Source organism: Hypanus sabinus, chromosome 25 (assembly GCF_030144855.1).
Source record: "Hypanus sabinus isolate sHypSab1 chromosome 25, sHypSab1.hap1, whole genome shotgun sequence".
Lineage (NCBI taxonomy): Eukaryota > Metazoa > Chordata > Chondrichthyes > Myliobatiformes > Dasyatidae > Hypanus > Hypanus sabinus.
Genome location: NC_082730.1, coordinates 41,010,805 through 41,026,715, shown reverse-complemented (window position 1 = coordinate 41,026,715; position 15,911 = coordinate 41,010,805). Strand labels below are relative to the sequence as shown.

The following is a 15,911-nucleotide window of genomic DNA, read 5'->3' as shown; positions in this document are numbered from 1 at the left end:
TGAAAGGTACACCCAGGAGCCCCCAAGCATATGCTAGCATAGTAAGCATACAACTAAATGTCAAAAACCATAGAGATCAAAATATATAAGAAACCTGAGGTTAAAATTAACCCTTCTGACAACAGTTTCAGTGGATGATGTGCACTTGGTGAGTGTGTGACTTAAGGCACTAATGAGATTAAAATTCCATCCAGAACATTTCTGCTTATCAAAATCTTCGCTGACATATCACAGCATTTGCACATTCTGACCAAACTTTCATTTGTTAAGAATGTCAATATGCCTTGTTTCCCTTTGAAGTTCTCCTTGATCACTGTCATTCAAGAGACATCACCTCTCCAGCCTATCCCCTCCCTGCTTCCACTCCTCCACCCCTTGGTCTTTCCTCTGATTGGTTTTTCATCTGTCACATTCCACCCTCCCCCACCTTCTTTATAGGGCCCCTGCCCCCTCCTTCTTTAGTCCTGATGAAGGGTCTCGGCCCGAAACGTTGACTGCTCCTTTCAACGGATGCTGCCCAACTTGCTGAGTTCATCTAGCTTTCTTGTATATCTTGATCACTACCCTTGTTACTTCCACAGTTGATAAGCAATGTTCTGTTTTGTGTGTGTGTGTGTGTGTGTGTGTGTGTATACAGTATACTTGTTGGGTGTATTTAAGGGAAAAGCTTGATAGGTTCTTGATTGGCATCAAAAGTTATAGGGGGAAGGCCGGGGAGGGGAAAAAAGGATCAGCCATAATTGAATGGCAGAGCAAACTCGATTCTGCTCCTATATCTTATGTTATTAATAATGGGTGTCACCTTTCTGAGGTACTGCTTCCTGAAGATGCCTTGGATACTGCCGAGTACCCAAGATGGAGCTGACTAATTTTAATGTTAAGCATATTTCACAATCATACATAATCACATTTCCTTTTCCGGTTTCTGATGCGGATGGTATTGACAATGTGGAGTTTGTGATGATTTATCTGTAGATTTTAGAACTGGCTTATTTATACTGTTTTTATTGAAGAAATAATTCGGTGCACATATTTTTGTCACTGGGAAAAACCATGTTCATTATAAGTTAGAGGGAACATTGCTGCTAAGCTTGTTACCAACTCATTTAATTACCACATTTCAGGAGCCAATTCTCATCCCCTATACACAAGCAACCACTGAAGTAAGCATTCTAACTCATTTACAAAACAACCTGCAGTACCTTTATTTACGATCATGGGTTAGTTTGTGTGCTGTTGATACAGAACTCTCTCCATTGCCTCCACTGATCCAGCACTTCCATCAGCACATCACACAAAAGACAAAACGGTCTCCAGTTTAACAACGGCAAAGCAAAAGGCTTTTCACTTCCTGCTAGGGCTTCTGGTTCTCTGACTCTGTCACAGAACACAGAATATTACAGCATAGTACAAGTCCTTTGGCTCACGATGTTGTCCTGACCCTTTAGCATACATCGAACCTTTCCCACCTCCAATGCAAGTCTCCATTTTTCTATCATCCATAGCAACCACCCCTCTCAGCAGCTCTTTGATGTTAGATCAGTTCTAAAGATCCCTGACCTGAAAAGCTGGCTCTGTTTCCTAATATAGTTTATTTAGTTCATGTATCTTTCACTATCTATAAGGTCACTGAACTTACCGAGTCTATGCTGGTTATTTAAGCATCTTTGGCACTTTCTGTGTTTGTTTTATATTTCCAGCATCTACTTTGCTTTTATGTTTAGTTCAGTACAATGCCAGTGTAAGTTTTGATTCTGACTTTTCCACTCTGCAATTAGTTCACCTGAAATATTGCCTTTCTTCCATAGCATTGCAACTCTGATCCCCACAAAGATAGAAGTATTAATCCATGGTTTTACTAAGAACAACCCATTATCTCCGAGGTGGCAGTAAAAAATTTAGAAGTCTTCTTCAATCAGCTGGATTGATATGTGTTTCATTACATAGGATATCAAACTTTTCCTGTATTTGCCAGATTCCAAGGTTACTAATGATAATTATGAAGTAGTATGCTACTGTTATATGTCTGCTATGGGGTGTCCAGAGTGGGGTAGCACCTCTGGCGATGGACTTGCTGTGCTCCACCCAGGGGCAGCTCGTCACCCTTTGGTCTCCACCGCCACCCAGCTCTCACCTGTGGCTCCAAGTTACTGTTTGCCCGCAACAGTGGCCACGCTCTGGTACAGTGCTTTGATAGGCGAGCTTAACAAGGTGAGGCTAGGCATACAAAGCCAGTTCCGGAGGACTGGGTGGATGAGATCAGCTACAAGATGCAACAGCCAAGAAGTCGGTGCTGCAACGCTTTGAGCGAAGGGCCTGACAAGGCACAGAAGTTGTCGTGGCTACCCACTACAGCCGAGGACGTCTTGAGACGTGACCATTTTTCATGCATTGGACCGAGATTTTGAGGCCGAGAGAGTGGAATTGCCCCAGTGTAAATGGCTTTTTCAAAATAAAACTTCTCCTGCCGAGTTTACATCAATGTTGGAAACAATGAACGATCAACATATGTTCACTATATTGGTGCATGATGGGAGAATCAAATGGGCTGGGGGTGGGGGTGATTGGTTTATACTGTTTTGCTCCATCTCAGGAAACTGCCAACAATCTGCTGTCAGTGCTGTGCCTTGCTGGGCACAGATATCATTAAAAGGTACAATAATCAGTGTGAGAGAATGAGATTAATTCTTGATAAACTAAGGTTTTATGTTGTAGAGAAGGTCACTGGCCCCAATTTCAGATGATTCTTGCTGTGTGCCTCAGAATTGAACACTTTCTCTTGTATTCACTTTACCTCAGTTTTATTTCTTTATTCTATTTGTATAATTTTTGCTTGCCGGACATGTTCTGCAGACTCACATTACACAGAAGTATAATCTGATTCCAGATCCCATTCAGAATCCCAACAATTGGTCTTACCCTGTCCGGGGTATTCTCTGTGATCTGACCATTCCTGTCCCTCCTGCTCTACTATTAAAACTAGCCTGTTTTCTTTCTTTGCCAGTTGTGATAAAGGGTCTCATAACTTAAACACTGACAGTTTTTTGTTCTACAGATGCGGACTGATCTGCAGGGTGTTTACAGCGTTTTGTTTTTTTTACTTCAGCAGTCTAGCTAATTTGCTGAACTATTCAGTAGTCTTGGACAATGGATGCATTAGAATCATTAAGTGAATCCCGATAAATCTACCTAAATTTACAATAATCTAGATTTCATGTCACTTGACAATAAGATAAAGCATTTATTCTAATTCTTAACGATCAAGTCAGCTGCAGTGGCATCAGAACTGTATCAAATGAGAGAAAAACAGATTAAAGGAAACAAGAACCTTTAACCTATACTGTCACCTTCAAGTCCCTGGAGAAGTAAGTTATTTATGAGCAATGGCTAATGTTGCTTCATGGGCAAAAATATGACCATTTCTTCTTCACAAGATACTCCAAACCACATTAGAGGAACAATCATCTATACTTGCTTAGTTCTGATTGAGGATGACATGTTGGCTAGCACTGAAGAGAACGGTTGTTTTTCAAAATGTAGTCAGCCACTGCTATATGAATAGCTGAATCAAGATCTAGCCCCATATTTTATCTAAATAAGAGACCCCGAGACAAAGGTTCATTCGATCAATGGCGTGTCAGCCTTGACTGAGTGATAGACTTGCTGACTCAGAATGAGAATGCTAGGCTTGAGCCAAACAGAGATCTTAAGATGACTTTAAAATGAGAGGAAATGTGGTAACTGATGCACAGCTTTTCTTGGCTAGAACATAGCAGTCCCAAGGGATCTAGTCAGATTGTGAGAAGATAGTTACAGAGGAAAGAAATTAAACCCAGAAACATCTTGGTGGTACAATGAGAGCACTCTGTTAGTCACACTTAACTCACAAAGTTATGACTAGTATTCAGTTTTATATGAATAGCTATAAAATTGAAAACATGCAAATTCAACTGAGCATAATAAATTGAGCAATGTCATACAATGAATGGCTAATAAAAAATTGTAGTCATTGTCATTCACTGATATACCAGACTACATCAAAATCTAAAGTAACAGTCCAATGAAGCATTTTAATGCAGTAAGATCTTTTTGGACATGCTTTGAAGAGTTTGTTTCCAATTGACATTGAAGTCAGATCATAATTCATCCTAGCACCGGCATCATGCCCCTATTGTGTTGCACACTTGATGACATCTTCAGTACAAATGGAATAAGTTTCTAACTCTGATGGAAATTCGATCAAGAGCTTCTGATCTATGATCTGCATTGTTATGATTGACGGTAAAAACAAGTAGCGTAGCAAACCAATGCCAAGGCAGGTAGAATGTGTGACTCAAAGGTACCCAGCTGGGCACTGACAGACTCTCAACTTTAATATATAGTTGCTGCCCTTTTGCTCAAAGACCACTGAGAAAGACTGCAGCACCTCTGTACTCTGGAGCCAGGCAAAGATATGGTGAAAATGGCCCTGGTGCTCCCATTGCTCTTGGTGACAATGGCCCAATTACAGCACAGAACATTATTTGGCTGCTGCATAGCATTAGGGGGGTAAGGGAATAATCGCATCAAGAATCTAGTGTGAGCTTGCTGTACCGAATCTACTCCCTCCTCCCTCAGCTCCCTAGATTTTCTGGTCTCCACAATGGCCATGAAGACCCCAATGTGGCCTCCATAGAGAGTACACTTCAAAGGTGAGGCAACTATCAAAAAACGTAGAAGTGCTGAGTCCTTCAAGTAGCTCCCATTTGTAAATATGCAGGTCGTGATACAATGGTTTCAAATAGGAAAATTACTCAGTGTCACCGTATTTGGTTTTTGCTAACCCTTCATTTGATATTAGGGCAAAACATAAATCACATTTAAACTGCTGGAAGTTGGTGAAATTCAGCTCCTCGGGTGAATAATTGTTTTTTTTTAAAGCTGATTTCCTAGGAGAAAAGTGAGGAAGCAATGAGTAAGCAAAAGTAGTCACACACTGTTCATCTGAGAATAAATGGAGATTACAGTAAAACAATTTCAACATGGAGCCACGTCATTTTAAAGGTCACAGTGAACAGAACAGGAAACCAGGAATGCAGGGGAAACTTAACCATAAAATTATTTGGAGTTTTGGCTAGCGGTGGCCTTACACATCCACTCAAAATATATTTGTGTAAAACAAGCATTGCCATTCCTGACACTTACCAGCCGGCTTCAGAGAGCCTGTCCCTGAACTGGTCATTGGGGAAGTTACCCCCACTGGTGCTGCACTCTTTTTCAGTGAACTGGATTGCACTGTAGTTTGTGGTTTCTTTACTTCTCCCTTGGTAGATTCGTCAGCTGATTCACTGCGAATGCGTCTCCACTTGGTGTTCTGATCCATCTTGATATTGCTGGCATCGTAGACACCCTCAGACTTCTTCTGGCCTTTGCCTTCAGAGCCACTGCACCAGGTCAGACCACTCTCAACCATAGAGCGCTTCTCCGCGTCCGTCCGCAACTGCAAAGCGAATTATACACATCAGATGACTAAATGGTCTCAGATGAAGATCCAAACATTGACAGTAGTCAAGTAATATTACAAAAAGGAAAACAAACCTCTAAAAATTAATATGCAGGTAGGAATGTGGCATCTAATTTATCATGCTACTTTATCTGGCTGCTGAGTTCAAGACTTACGGAGTTCAATCCCGAAAAGTGTGAAGTTGATGCACATTAGAAGGTCGAACTTGAAACAGTACAAGGTTAATGGTAGGATTCATAGCAATATGGAGGAACAGAGAGATCTTGGGGTCCGAGTCGATTAATCCCTTAAAGTCACTGTGGAAGTTGATAGGGTGATTGAAGTGCATTGTATCCTGACCTTCTTCAGTTAGGGAAACGAGTTCATGACTTGCGAGGTAATGTTGAAGTGCTACAAAACCCTGGTTAGACCACACTTGGAGTATTGTGATCAGTTCTGATTGCCTCATTATAAGAAATATGTGAATGCTTCAGAGAGGGTGCAGATGAGACTTGCCAGGGTGTTGCCTGGATTATAGAAAGTGCCTTATGAGGAAAAGTTGGGTGTACCAAAGCTTTGTTATTTGGAGCACACGAGTGTGAGAGGCAACTTGATAGAGGAGTGGTGTGTAAGACGACAAGAGCTTAGCTCGTGTAGACAGCCAGCCCCGTCTTCCCAGGGCACCAATAGCTGATACCAGAGGACATCCTTTTAAGACGTTTGGAGTAAAGTTTAGTGGAAATGTCAGAGGTAACTATAGACCAGTGAGAATCATGTCAGTTGTAGGAAAATTACTGGAGAAAAATCTTAGGGATAGGATATATGAGCATTTGGAAACCCATGGCCTAATTAGAGAAAGCCAGCACAGCAGTTTTTTTTCGTAAGGTGACAAGAGAGATTGATGACAGTAGGGCAGTGAGTGGATGGTGTCCATACAGATTCTAGGAAGGTGTTTGACAAGGTCCTCCATGGGAGGCAAATCCAAAAGATTAAGACATATGGGGTCTACGGGGAATTAGCTGTTTGGATTCAGAACTGGCTGGCGCATAGAAGATAGAGGGTAGTGTTTGAAGGGTCTTATTTGAGCTAGAGTTCTGTAATTGGTGGTGTTCTGCAGGCATTTGTGCTGGAACTCTGCTGTTTGTAATGTATATAAATGATCTGGATGAAAATATACATGGGTGGGTTAGTAAATTTGAGGATCATACCAAGGTTGGTGGAGTTGTGGATAGTGTGGAAGATTGGGAAAGAATACAGCACATTATAGATCAATTGCAGAGAAGTGGCAAACGGAGTTGACCCTAAATAAATGTGAGTGCTGCACCTCGGTCAGACAAATGCAAGCAGAGAGTATGTGGGTAAGGGCAAGAACCTTAACAGTATTGCTGAGGAAAGAGATCTTGGGATCCAAGTTAATAGGTCCTTGAAAGTGGTTAAAAGGTCAAAAAGGTGGATTAAGAAAGTTTATGGAATATTTGCTTATATTTGTTGAGGCATTGAATTCAAAAATCAGGAGGTTACATTGCAACTTTGTAAAACTATGGCTTGGCTACATCTAGTGTACTGCATAAAGTTGTGGTTGCCCCAATACAGGAGGATGTTGGGGCTTTGGAGAAGGTTTACCAGGGTGCTGCCAGGTATAGAAGGGATGTGCTTTCACGAAAGGCTAGATAAACTTCTGTTGTTTTCTCTGGAGCACCGGCGGCCAAGGAGAGATCTGATAGAGGTTTACAAACATTTGAGAGGCATAGAAAGCGTGGAAGAGAGTATCTGTTGAAATGTCAAATACTAGACGGCAGGCATTGACGGTGAGTGGGGGTAGGTTCAAGGGGGATGTGAGGAGTAAATTTTTAAATCAGAGAGTCATGATTGTCTGGAATGTGCTGCCTACTATGGAGGCAAATATATTAGAGACTTTTAAGAGACATTTGGATATGCACATGGAATGTAAGGAAGATGGAGGGTTATGGACATTGTGCAGGTAGGAGGGATTAGTGTTTGAGTATTTCTGATGGCCTGTTTCTCTGTGTACTGTTTTCTGTTCTAGGTAAGCATCTTACAGAGAGAGTGGTAGGTGCCTAGAATGCACGGCCCGAGTTGGTGGTGGTTACTGATAAGGGAATGTAAGAGAGTTTGAGATAGAAATACAGCTGAATGAGATATGGGGATATGGGCTCTTCAGGTGGGAAGGCTTGGACTGATCTCAGAGTGATCTGGAACTCTACAGGAAGTCCCGGTAAGTCCAGCTACGATCTATGGAAGGCTATCTTAAGAGTGACGAAGCAGTTAGGGACAAAATCACATCCGCTTGCAGGCCAATGCTTCCTACAAGGTGAAACCCACCAGGATGAATGGCTTCACTTCCAGCTGAGTTGCATGGCTTGGAAAGAGAAATAAAACTACACCTGTGCAAATTCATGCTGCATCTGGCAACCTGTGACCTCTGTCCAAGAAGCCAACATCAAGGCATCCTTCAAGAGGGTGGGTTCTCGCAAAGCCATTAGGGCCTGATGGTGTACCTGGTAGGGCACTGAAAACCTGTGACATCCAACTGGCAGGAGTGGTCAAGGACATCTTCAATCTATCAATGCTGCAGTCAGAGGTTCCACCTGATCCAAAGGGTATCAATCAAACCAGTATCCAAGAAGGGTAGCATGAGCTGCCTCAATGACTACCACACATTTATACTCACATCTGCCATGAGGAAGTGCTTTGAGAGGTCCCTCATGGCTGGAATTAACTCCTGGCTAAACAAAGACCTGGCCCCATGCAATTTGCCTACAACCGTAACAGGTCTACAGCAGATGCAATCTCACTGGCTCGCCACTTGGCTTTGGATCACCAGGACACCAATAGCTATGTCAAGCTGCTGTTTATTGATTACAGCTTAGCATTCAAAACCATCATCCCCTTGTACTAATCAACAAGCTTCAAAATCAGGCCTCTGCAAATCGATCCTCCACTTTCTCATCAAGGGACCAGTCAATGTGGATCAGAAATAACATCTCCTCGCTGACAACCAGAGCACCTCAGGTGCTTAGCTTGCTGCACTCTCTCTACACCCATGAACGTATGCTAAGCACAGCTCAAATGCCCTCTATAAACTTGCTGATGACACAACTGTTGTTAGCAGAATTTCAGATGGTTCCGAGGAGGCTACAGGAGTGGCATAGATCAGCTGATTGAGTAGTGTCACAACAACTTTGCATTCGCCATCTGTAAGACTGATGGTGGATTTCAGGAAGGGGAAGTTGAGGGAACACATACCAGTCCTCATTGAGGGGTCAGCAGTGAAAGGGGTGGGCAGTCTATCCGGGACTCAATATTCTGATGCAATTACAAAGAAGGCTCACCATTGGCTATATTTCATTTCAAGTTTGAGATTTGTTTTGTTACTGAAGACTCTCAACAAATGTCTACAGATGTACCATGGAGAGCATTCTAACTGGTTGTATCTGGTATGGAGAGGCCACTGCACAGGATTGGAAAAACTGCGGAAGGTTCCAAACTCAGCCAACGCCGGCACAAGCACCAGCCTCCCCAGCATCAAGGATATATCTTCAAAAGTCAAAAGATATATATCTTACTTACAATAAGAAAAAAATAATTTTTTTCTCATTGTAATTTATTGTACTATTTATATATAACATTGTACTGCTGCTCCAAAACAACAAATTTCACAACCTATGTCAGTGATAATAAGGTTGATTCTGATTAGCTCAGAAGTTTAGCAGAACATCATGTGCCAAAGGGCTTGTACTATATATCATTATGTTCTGTGTTTATAACCGTTCCAACATATAGTATTGAGCCCAGTCACAGTTGCTTGAAATAAACCATCGTCATTATGGAATGTCAGCTCTTTCCTTCATCCATGAGAATCCAGTCAGTTGTCTGAGGTGCATTTACTGAGACTCACTTACTGAGACTACTTTTCACTTACCAAAAAAAGAAATGCAAATGGAATCAATACCAGGAGTATAATAAACCTTTATGATGTGCATTCTGCTTCTTTTGAATTTGCCATTGTAACTTGCTTCTATCACTCAAAGTATTACATTTTTGAGCTTTCACATGGAATTACAAATTTAATGCTGTTTGTATGGATCTGGGACAAATTTATTCCAATGGCTTTATGCTCTTTGGAAATTACATAATAACCAGTTAAATCTGTTTACTCAAATGTCAGTAAACGTTCTGCTTCATCATATTTATAGCTGGATCCCAGAAGGCAGGAGAATATATGTCAATCTTCTCCGAACAAAATCGTGGATCTTTCAAAAGCAAATGTGCTTCTTTCATCCATGACCAAGGATTTTTTTAATAACTGCATGGACAGTTGGTTTTAATACTCCAAAAGCAAATGAAACTGGGCAAATATTAACAGATGATAAAAATATCTTTTTGCAGCTTGGCACTGAAATGTTGTCATTTTAACATATCAGCCAAAAAATGAAAATTATATTGGTTTAAAATGTAGTGTGGAGTGTTAAAAGATCACACCATGGATATCAAGGGAGATAAAAAACTTAAAATAACAAGGCTCATTTCTATTAAGAAACAGAATCTTTTAATTGCAATGACTAACCATTTTGATGGATGAAGGGAGTAAGACTGTCTGTGATTCTCTTTCCATGGGAAATGAAGCAGACAATTAACATTTATAACATTTATAATGCATTGACTCAAGTCTGATAATATTTTCCATAAATATGGAATGACCTGTTACATTCAATGATATTATGCAATAAGAATTTACAAGCAATCATGAAAATGTGGTAAATTACAAAAAGGAACATCAGAAAGCTTCCAAAACCCACAAATACTGATTAACTTTGTAGTGCTCCATTAAACTCAGATTAACATTGCTGAAGATTCAGCAGGGTGCTTAATAATATTTTAGAACATTATTGGTCTTGGCAGATATCAATATTGCAAACCAGTATTCTGCGGAAAATTTGAAAACATTGCTTCAAAGCACAGATGAACTAGATTTCATCTGGAGAAAATATATTAAATTTCACAGTGGAAGAAATTGTATTTTATTTATCATAGAAAATAAAGTTTATTGAAGAAAATGTTGTGTCTAAAATACATAATTCAGAAAGCATCAGGGATAAAATAATAAGGACCATTCTTGCCCCACTATACATTTTAGTTAGTAAAATATGTAAATGTGTAGCTTAAACAATTTTGAGGTACATACAAGTTATATGCATGTGCACAATTTACCTCAATCACCCCTTACCTTTGGCCACTGTCCAAATGAATTACTATATTCAGATCCAATCATCCCTATTGCTCAAACATGACCTGAGGTGCAAATTACTTTCACTATACAATCAGATTGAAGGGTGTAGTAATACACACTCAGTTTAATATCATCTCTAAAAATAAAAAATACAATTATCCTCAGAGACCTATCTATATTTTCTTTCTCCATGAATGCATCTTTAAGGCAAAAACTGAAGCCATATTAAGAAATAAATGCTTTGATTATTGTAGATCCTAAATAAAATTTGCCATGTCTGTACAAATGCTCAGCAATGAGCTAAAATTTGATTTTGGGACACTTTCATGGTTCATCACTTCACTGGGCTCCAATTACTTCTCTGCTTTGCTTTCATTTTGATTTGGATGGTGCTCTAATGATATTGGAGGAAACATGCAGAACTTGACATGGTTAAAATAAAAGCAATGTTGGGCACAGTTATGCATTTAAAATCAAGTTCTACTCAAAGGAGGGAACTCTAGTTAGGCAAGCGAAAGGCTATTGAAGGCATTACAGCAATGCAGTATGATGGACTGGGCAGGAGAAAGTACTTCCTTCAACTCTTTCACCACCTGACTACTTCACTGCTTGGCAAAGTCTTTTGTATACCTCTTGGATTACACAAATTTCCTTTATTTTAATAAGCTAACCATTAAAAATTACTTGAACTGCATATTGAATTAGGAAATCTGTCAATCATAAAATAAGTAAAAGCCTACAGTAAAAGCTCAAACATAAAACATTGGACAGTCTCTGCAAAAGGTCTACGGCACATTTGCTTTCCTTATTTCTTCCTCTTGTGTTCGGCTAGAACAAAATTTATAAATTGAGACTTAAGCTTTGAAAGCATCAAAGTGACAGCAGCTATCCCAAGGATTTTGAGAGCAGATAGTAATGATATAGTCGAAGGTCTGGGCATAGTACAGAGTTGATGGAAATTACCAGGCTTTGGTTTGCCATATTTGCATTAAGATACATTATCATTGGAGAGAAGAAAACAGGAGCAAGTTGTGCAGCTCCTCAAGCCTGCCCTGTCATTCAGTATGATCGTGGTTTACCTCCACCAAACTTCTGTCCCGTTCCACAAAGGCAGTGGCATAAGAGCAGGGTGGAAGCTATCCTCGAGCCTGGTGGTACACGCACTCAGGCTTCTGTATCTTGTGTCTGATAGGAAGAGGAGAAGGGAGAATACCCAGTGTGGGTGGGCTCTTTGCTTATACTGGCAGTGAGAAATATAGAGTCCAGTGAGAAATAGAGAGTCCATGGAGGGGAGGCTGCAGGCTGCAAGGTGCTGAGCTGTGTCTACAACTCTCTGCAGTTTAAGGTCACATGCAGAGCAGCTGCCGCACTAAGCCACCGGGCGTCCAGATCAGACGTTTTCTCTGGTGCATTGATAACAGTTAACATGGGTTGACGGGGGATGCCATATTTCTTTAGCCTCCTGAGGAAGCAGAGGCACTGGTGAATTTTTGTGTCTGTGACGTTTACATGGTTGGGACAGGAGAAGCTATTGGTCATGTTCACTCCTAGGAGCTTGAAACTCTCAACCTAATCACCTTTGGAAACAGGAGCCCGTGCAGTGCTCCCCTTCCTGACTGAATGGCCAGCTTTTTTGTTCTGCTGACATTGACGGAAAGGTTGCTGTTTTGTCAACAAGTTGCTATGCTCTCCGACTTGTCGTTACTTGAGATACAGCACACTACGGTGGAATAATCTGCAACCTGCAAATGGAGTTAGAGCAAACTCTGGCTATGCAGTCAAGAGTGTACAGAAAGTAGAGTGGAGAGCTGAGATCGCAACTTTCTGGAACACCAATACTTAGAATAGTCATGGTGGGGGTGTTGCTGCCTCTCCTTATTGATTGTGGGCTGTTGGTCAAGAATCCAGTTGTAGATAGAAGCATTAACTCCCAGGGTCCAGAGATTGGTGATGAGTTTGCTTGGAATTATAGTGCTGGGCGTGGGGCAGTAGTCAGTGAACAAAAGTCTAACATAGGTGTCTTTACTATCCAATTGCTCCAGAGATGAGAATAGGGCCAGCCAGATAGTGCTTGTAATAGACCTGGAGTTGATGTGTGCCATGACCAGTCTTTCAAAGCAAAGCGAATGGGCAGTAGTTAATTAGGCACATTATCTTTGCTTTCTCAGGTACCGAGATGATAGTGGTCTTCTTAAAAAGGTGGGGACCCCAGATTGAAGCAAGAAGATGTTAAAATTTTCTGGAAATACTCCCGCCAGCTGATCTGCAGAGAATTAAGGAAATAGCCAGAGGTACCATCAGGGTCAAATGCTTTCTTCTGTTTCACTCTCTGGAAGACAAATCTTACATCCACAAAAGTGACTGAAGGTTCAGGTGAACCGGAGGTCAGAACCCATTGAAATCCAAGCAGCTGTGCCACGGTCTTGAACAATATTTACTTTGGACAGTACCTCCAGTGCCAGGTTTAGTCCTTTCAGTTCTGCTGTTAAACTTAACATGGTAATGGAAGTGAGAGCAGAAACATACCACTGACTTCAAGAGGTCTCTGTGGTAAGGTGGGAACAGAGTGCACCTACCCTCCCTGTGTCACAGGATTACAACAGATGGAAAAGAGGTGATACTCAACAGAACCAGAGCCCATCAATTAGACGGAGCAATGGCATCACTCGTCCATTTTTTAAAAATGTTATTAATGACTGGTCACTGGTCCATTTTAAAATTTTTATTAATGCAACTGCAGGATTGAAGGCAGTCATGAACCCCAGAGAAGAAACCAGACAGCTTTTTCAGATTTTTGAGTTAAAGCATTTTTCTAAAGTATGGACACACTCTATCTCAAGGAAGGATGAAAGAAAGAGACTTGAGGCCAGGAACAATAATTACTTTGCTCGCAGTGACCCACATGAATCAACACCATGGGGTTCTTTCCCTTTTGTTGTAGACTGCCCATTGAACTCATCTGCAACTAAGCAGGTTCTCAGCATGCACTGCCTATCAACGTGATTTCCAGCCCTCCTCAAAACCAGACTGAATATTAATGGGATATGGATTATATTTTATGAGGACATAAGAAGTATAAACAGAAATTGGTAAAAGTACAATTTTAAAGTAACTTTGTGACCTGAAAATAGTTCAGGAAACAGAACAAAACCCAATCTACAATCAACATCTGAACCTTCTGAATCTCTGCTCTTACTCCTACCTCTCAATTAAATTGCTATCATTAAGAAGCTGACCTTCGTACTGGTAATAGCAGGTCAAGCACTGTACTTAGCTGCTGAAATCAGATTCTGCTCACTCCCACATCTTTTTGGACAATATCCATCACTAAAACCATGCAGGACATTTCATAATTTCAATCCTTTTGCGAAGAACCACCAAAACAGCAAATCCAATTACCACACCCAGGAATGTAACTGATAAGTGAAATGTAATTTAAAAGCCAAGCTCCTTCGATCAAATTAACTCATAATTTAATACATAACATAAAGATAGTGAATACATGAAAGTCAACTAAAGGAGAATCCAGTTATGTGTTAAATGTTTCATTAAGTCTAATTCAAATCTCTAAGTAAAATAATTACAAAGTGTACACATTGGGAAATCCTATGAAATTTATCTTAATTTACAGGCTTACTTAACAAATTATCACAATATCTTTATAGTAAACATTACCTATACTGTATTTTCATCACACTCATAAGCAGAAAGAGGTGACAACCCTTTTAAAACCAATTATTTGACATTAATTTTATAATCATGTTGCTTCTAACTACTTAATGGGGTTGATTGAAAGAACTGATTGGACACAATTTCATGTATTGGACATAATATACACAGTTGAATACCTAGCAGGTTTGTAAAATCAATAAGATCCATCATGGTCACAACTTACTCCACAACTGAGGATATCTTTAAGGGCAGCATCTATCAGTGAGTACCCTCACCATTTGAGACTTGCCCTATTCTTGTTATATCATCAGGGAAGAGGTATAGGAGCATGAAAACCAATACTCAATGATTCAGAAATGGCTTTCTGAACAAGCCACAAACTCGTGGACCCTACCTCGCTCACTCCTTGTGGACCCCTGCACGTCATATTTATTTTTGTAATTTATTGGAGTTTTATGTATTTGAAAAGTAAATACTGCTCCAAAATAACAAACTTTATGTCATGCATCAGTGATAAAATGATAATAACTTTGATTCTATGCAGGCTGGACTCAAAATGCCATCTTACCTAAACAAAGAATGAAAATAGTTTAAACCCCATGGATGCTGAAAATCTGAAATAAAGACATAAGTGCTAGAAATATACAGTCCAGGCAGCATTGGTAGAAATAGAGACGGAATTAACATTTAAGTTTGAGGACCATTTGTCAGAGATGACAGGGGTTTTTAGAGATATCTGATCATTTGCAGAGATATGCCTATGGATTTAGGGTGTTGCACCACATCCAGTCAAATGCACTAGCTAAAATAAAAGGGTTTAAAACAAGAACAATCTTGCTCAAGCATATTTACGTAAAGACAGCAAGAGTACAATAGAGCAGGTAGAGATTAATAATCTTTTACAGTACTAAGACTGAAAGTAGCAAAAATATCAGGTAATGTCATTCAAGAATGAACTAGATGCCTGAACATATATTAGGTTTATGGCAGCCAAACTTGGGTAAATGAAATAATATCCAGGCTAGAGAATGCGTTTGGTCACCCCGAGACACTGAACAGAGAGCATCTCCAGAAAGAGATAAAACATTATGGAAATGTTGCCACTCTTGCCTAATCCGAAATGATCTTGTGTCACTCACAGTTTATGACTAAAAGGAAAACCTGATCTTCAAAAATGACTCTAACCTTTGTTTCCAGATAATCATAGAATGATTGAACTTCTGCAGTATAGAAAGAGGTTATTCAGGCCATTCAGCATGTGCTAGCTCTTGATAGTGCAATCTTCCCAGGCCTCGTCTCATCTTCTGTGCTAGTTCCCTAAAAACTTAAATTCCCTAATCTTTTAAACAGTTATCTACTTGCACTTTAAATACCCCCAGGCTTCCAAAACCTTCTGAGGTAGAGAATTCCAGAAATCTACTAGATTTTCAAGAAACAATTTTGCTATACAACTCTATTTGAACGACTACCCCTAATGTCATAATTCTGTCTCCTTGTTCAAGATTC

The 15,911-nt window shown here is 40.2% G+C and overlaps 1 protein-coding gene across 2 annotated transcripts in view; it reads right to left on the bottom strand.

The window, feature by feature from the left end:
• LOC132381196 (neuron navigator 1-like) overlaps positions 1 to 15,911 on the bottom strand; it is a 752,075-nt gene that overhangs the window by 266,524 nt on the left and 469,640 nt on the right. For both annotated transcript variants that reach the window (XM_059950487.1, XM_059950488.1), the window contains one exon: positions 5,185 to 5,479. In XM_059950487.1, coding sequence (XP_059806470.1) covers positions 5,185 to 5,479 — 295 coding nt within the window. The remainder of the gene's footprint in view (positions 1 to 5,184; positions 5,480 to 15,911) is intronic.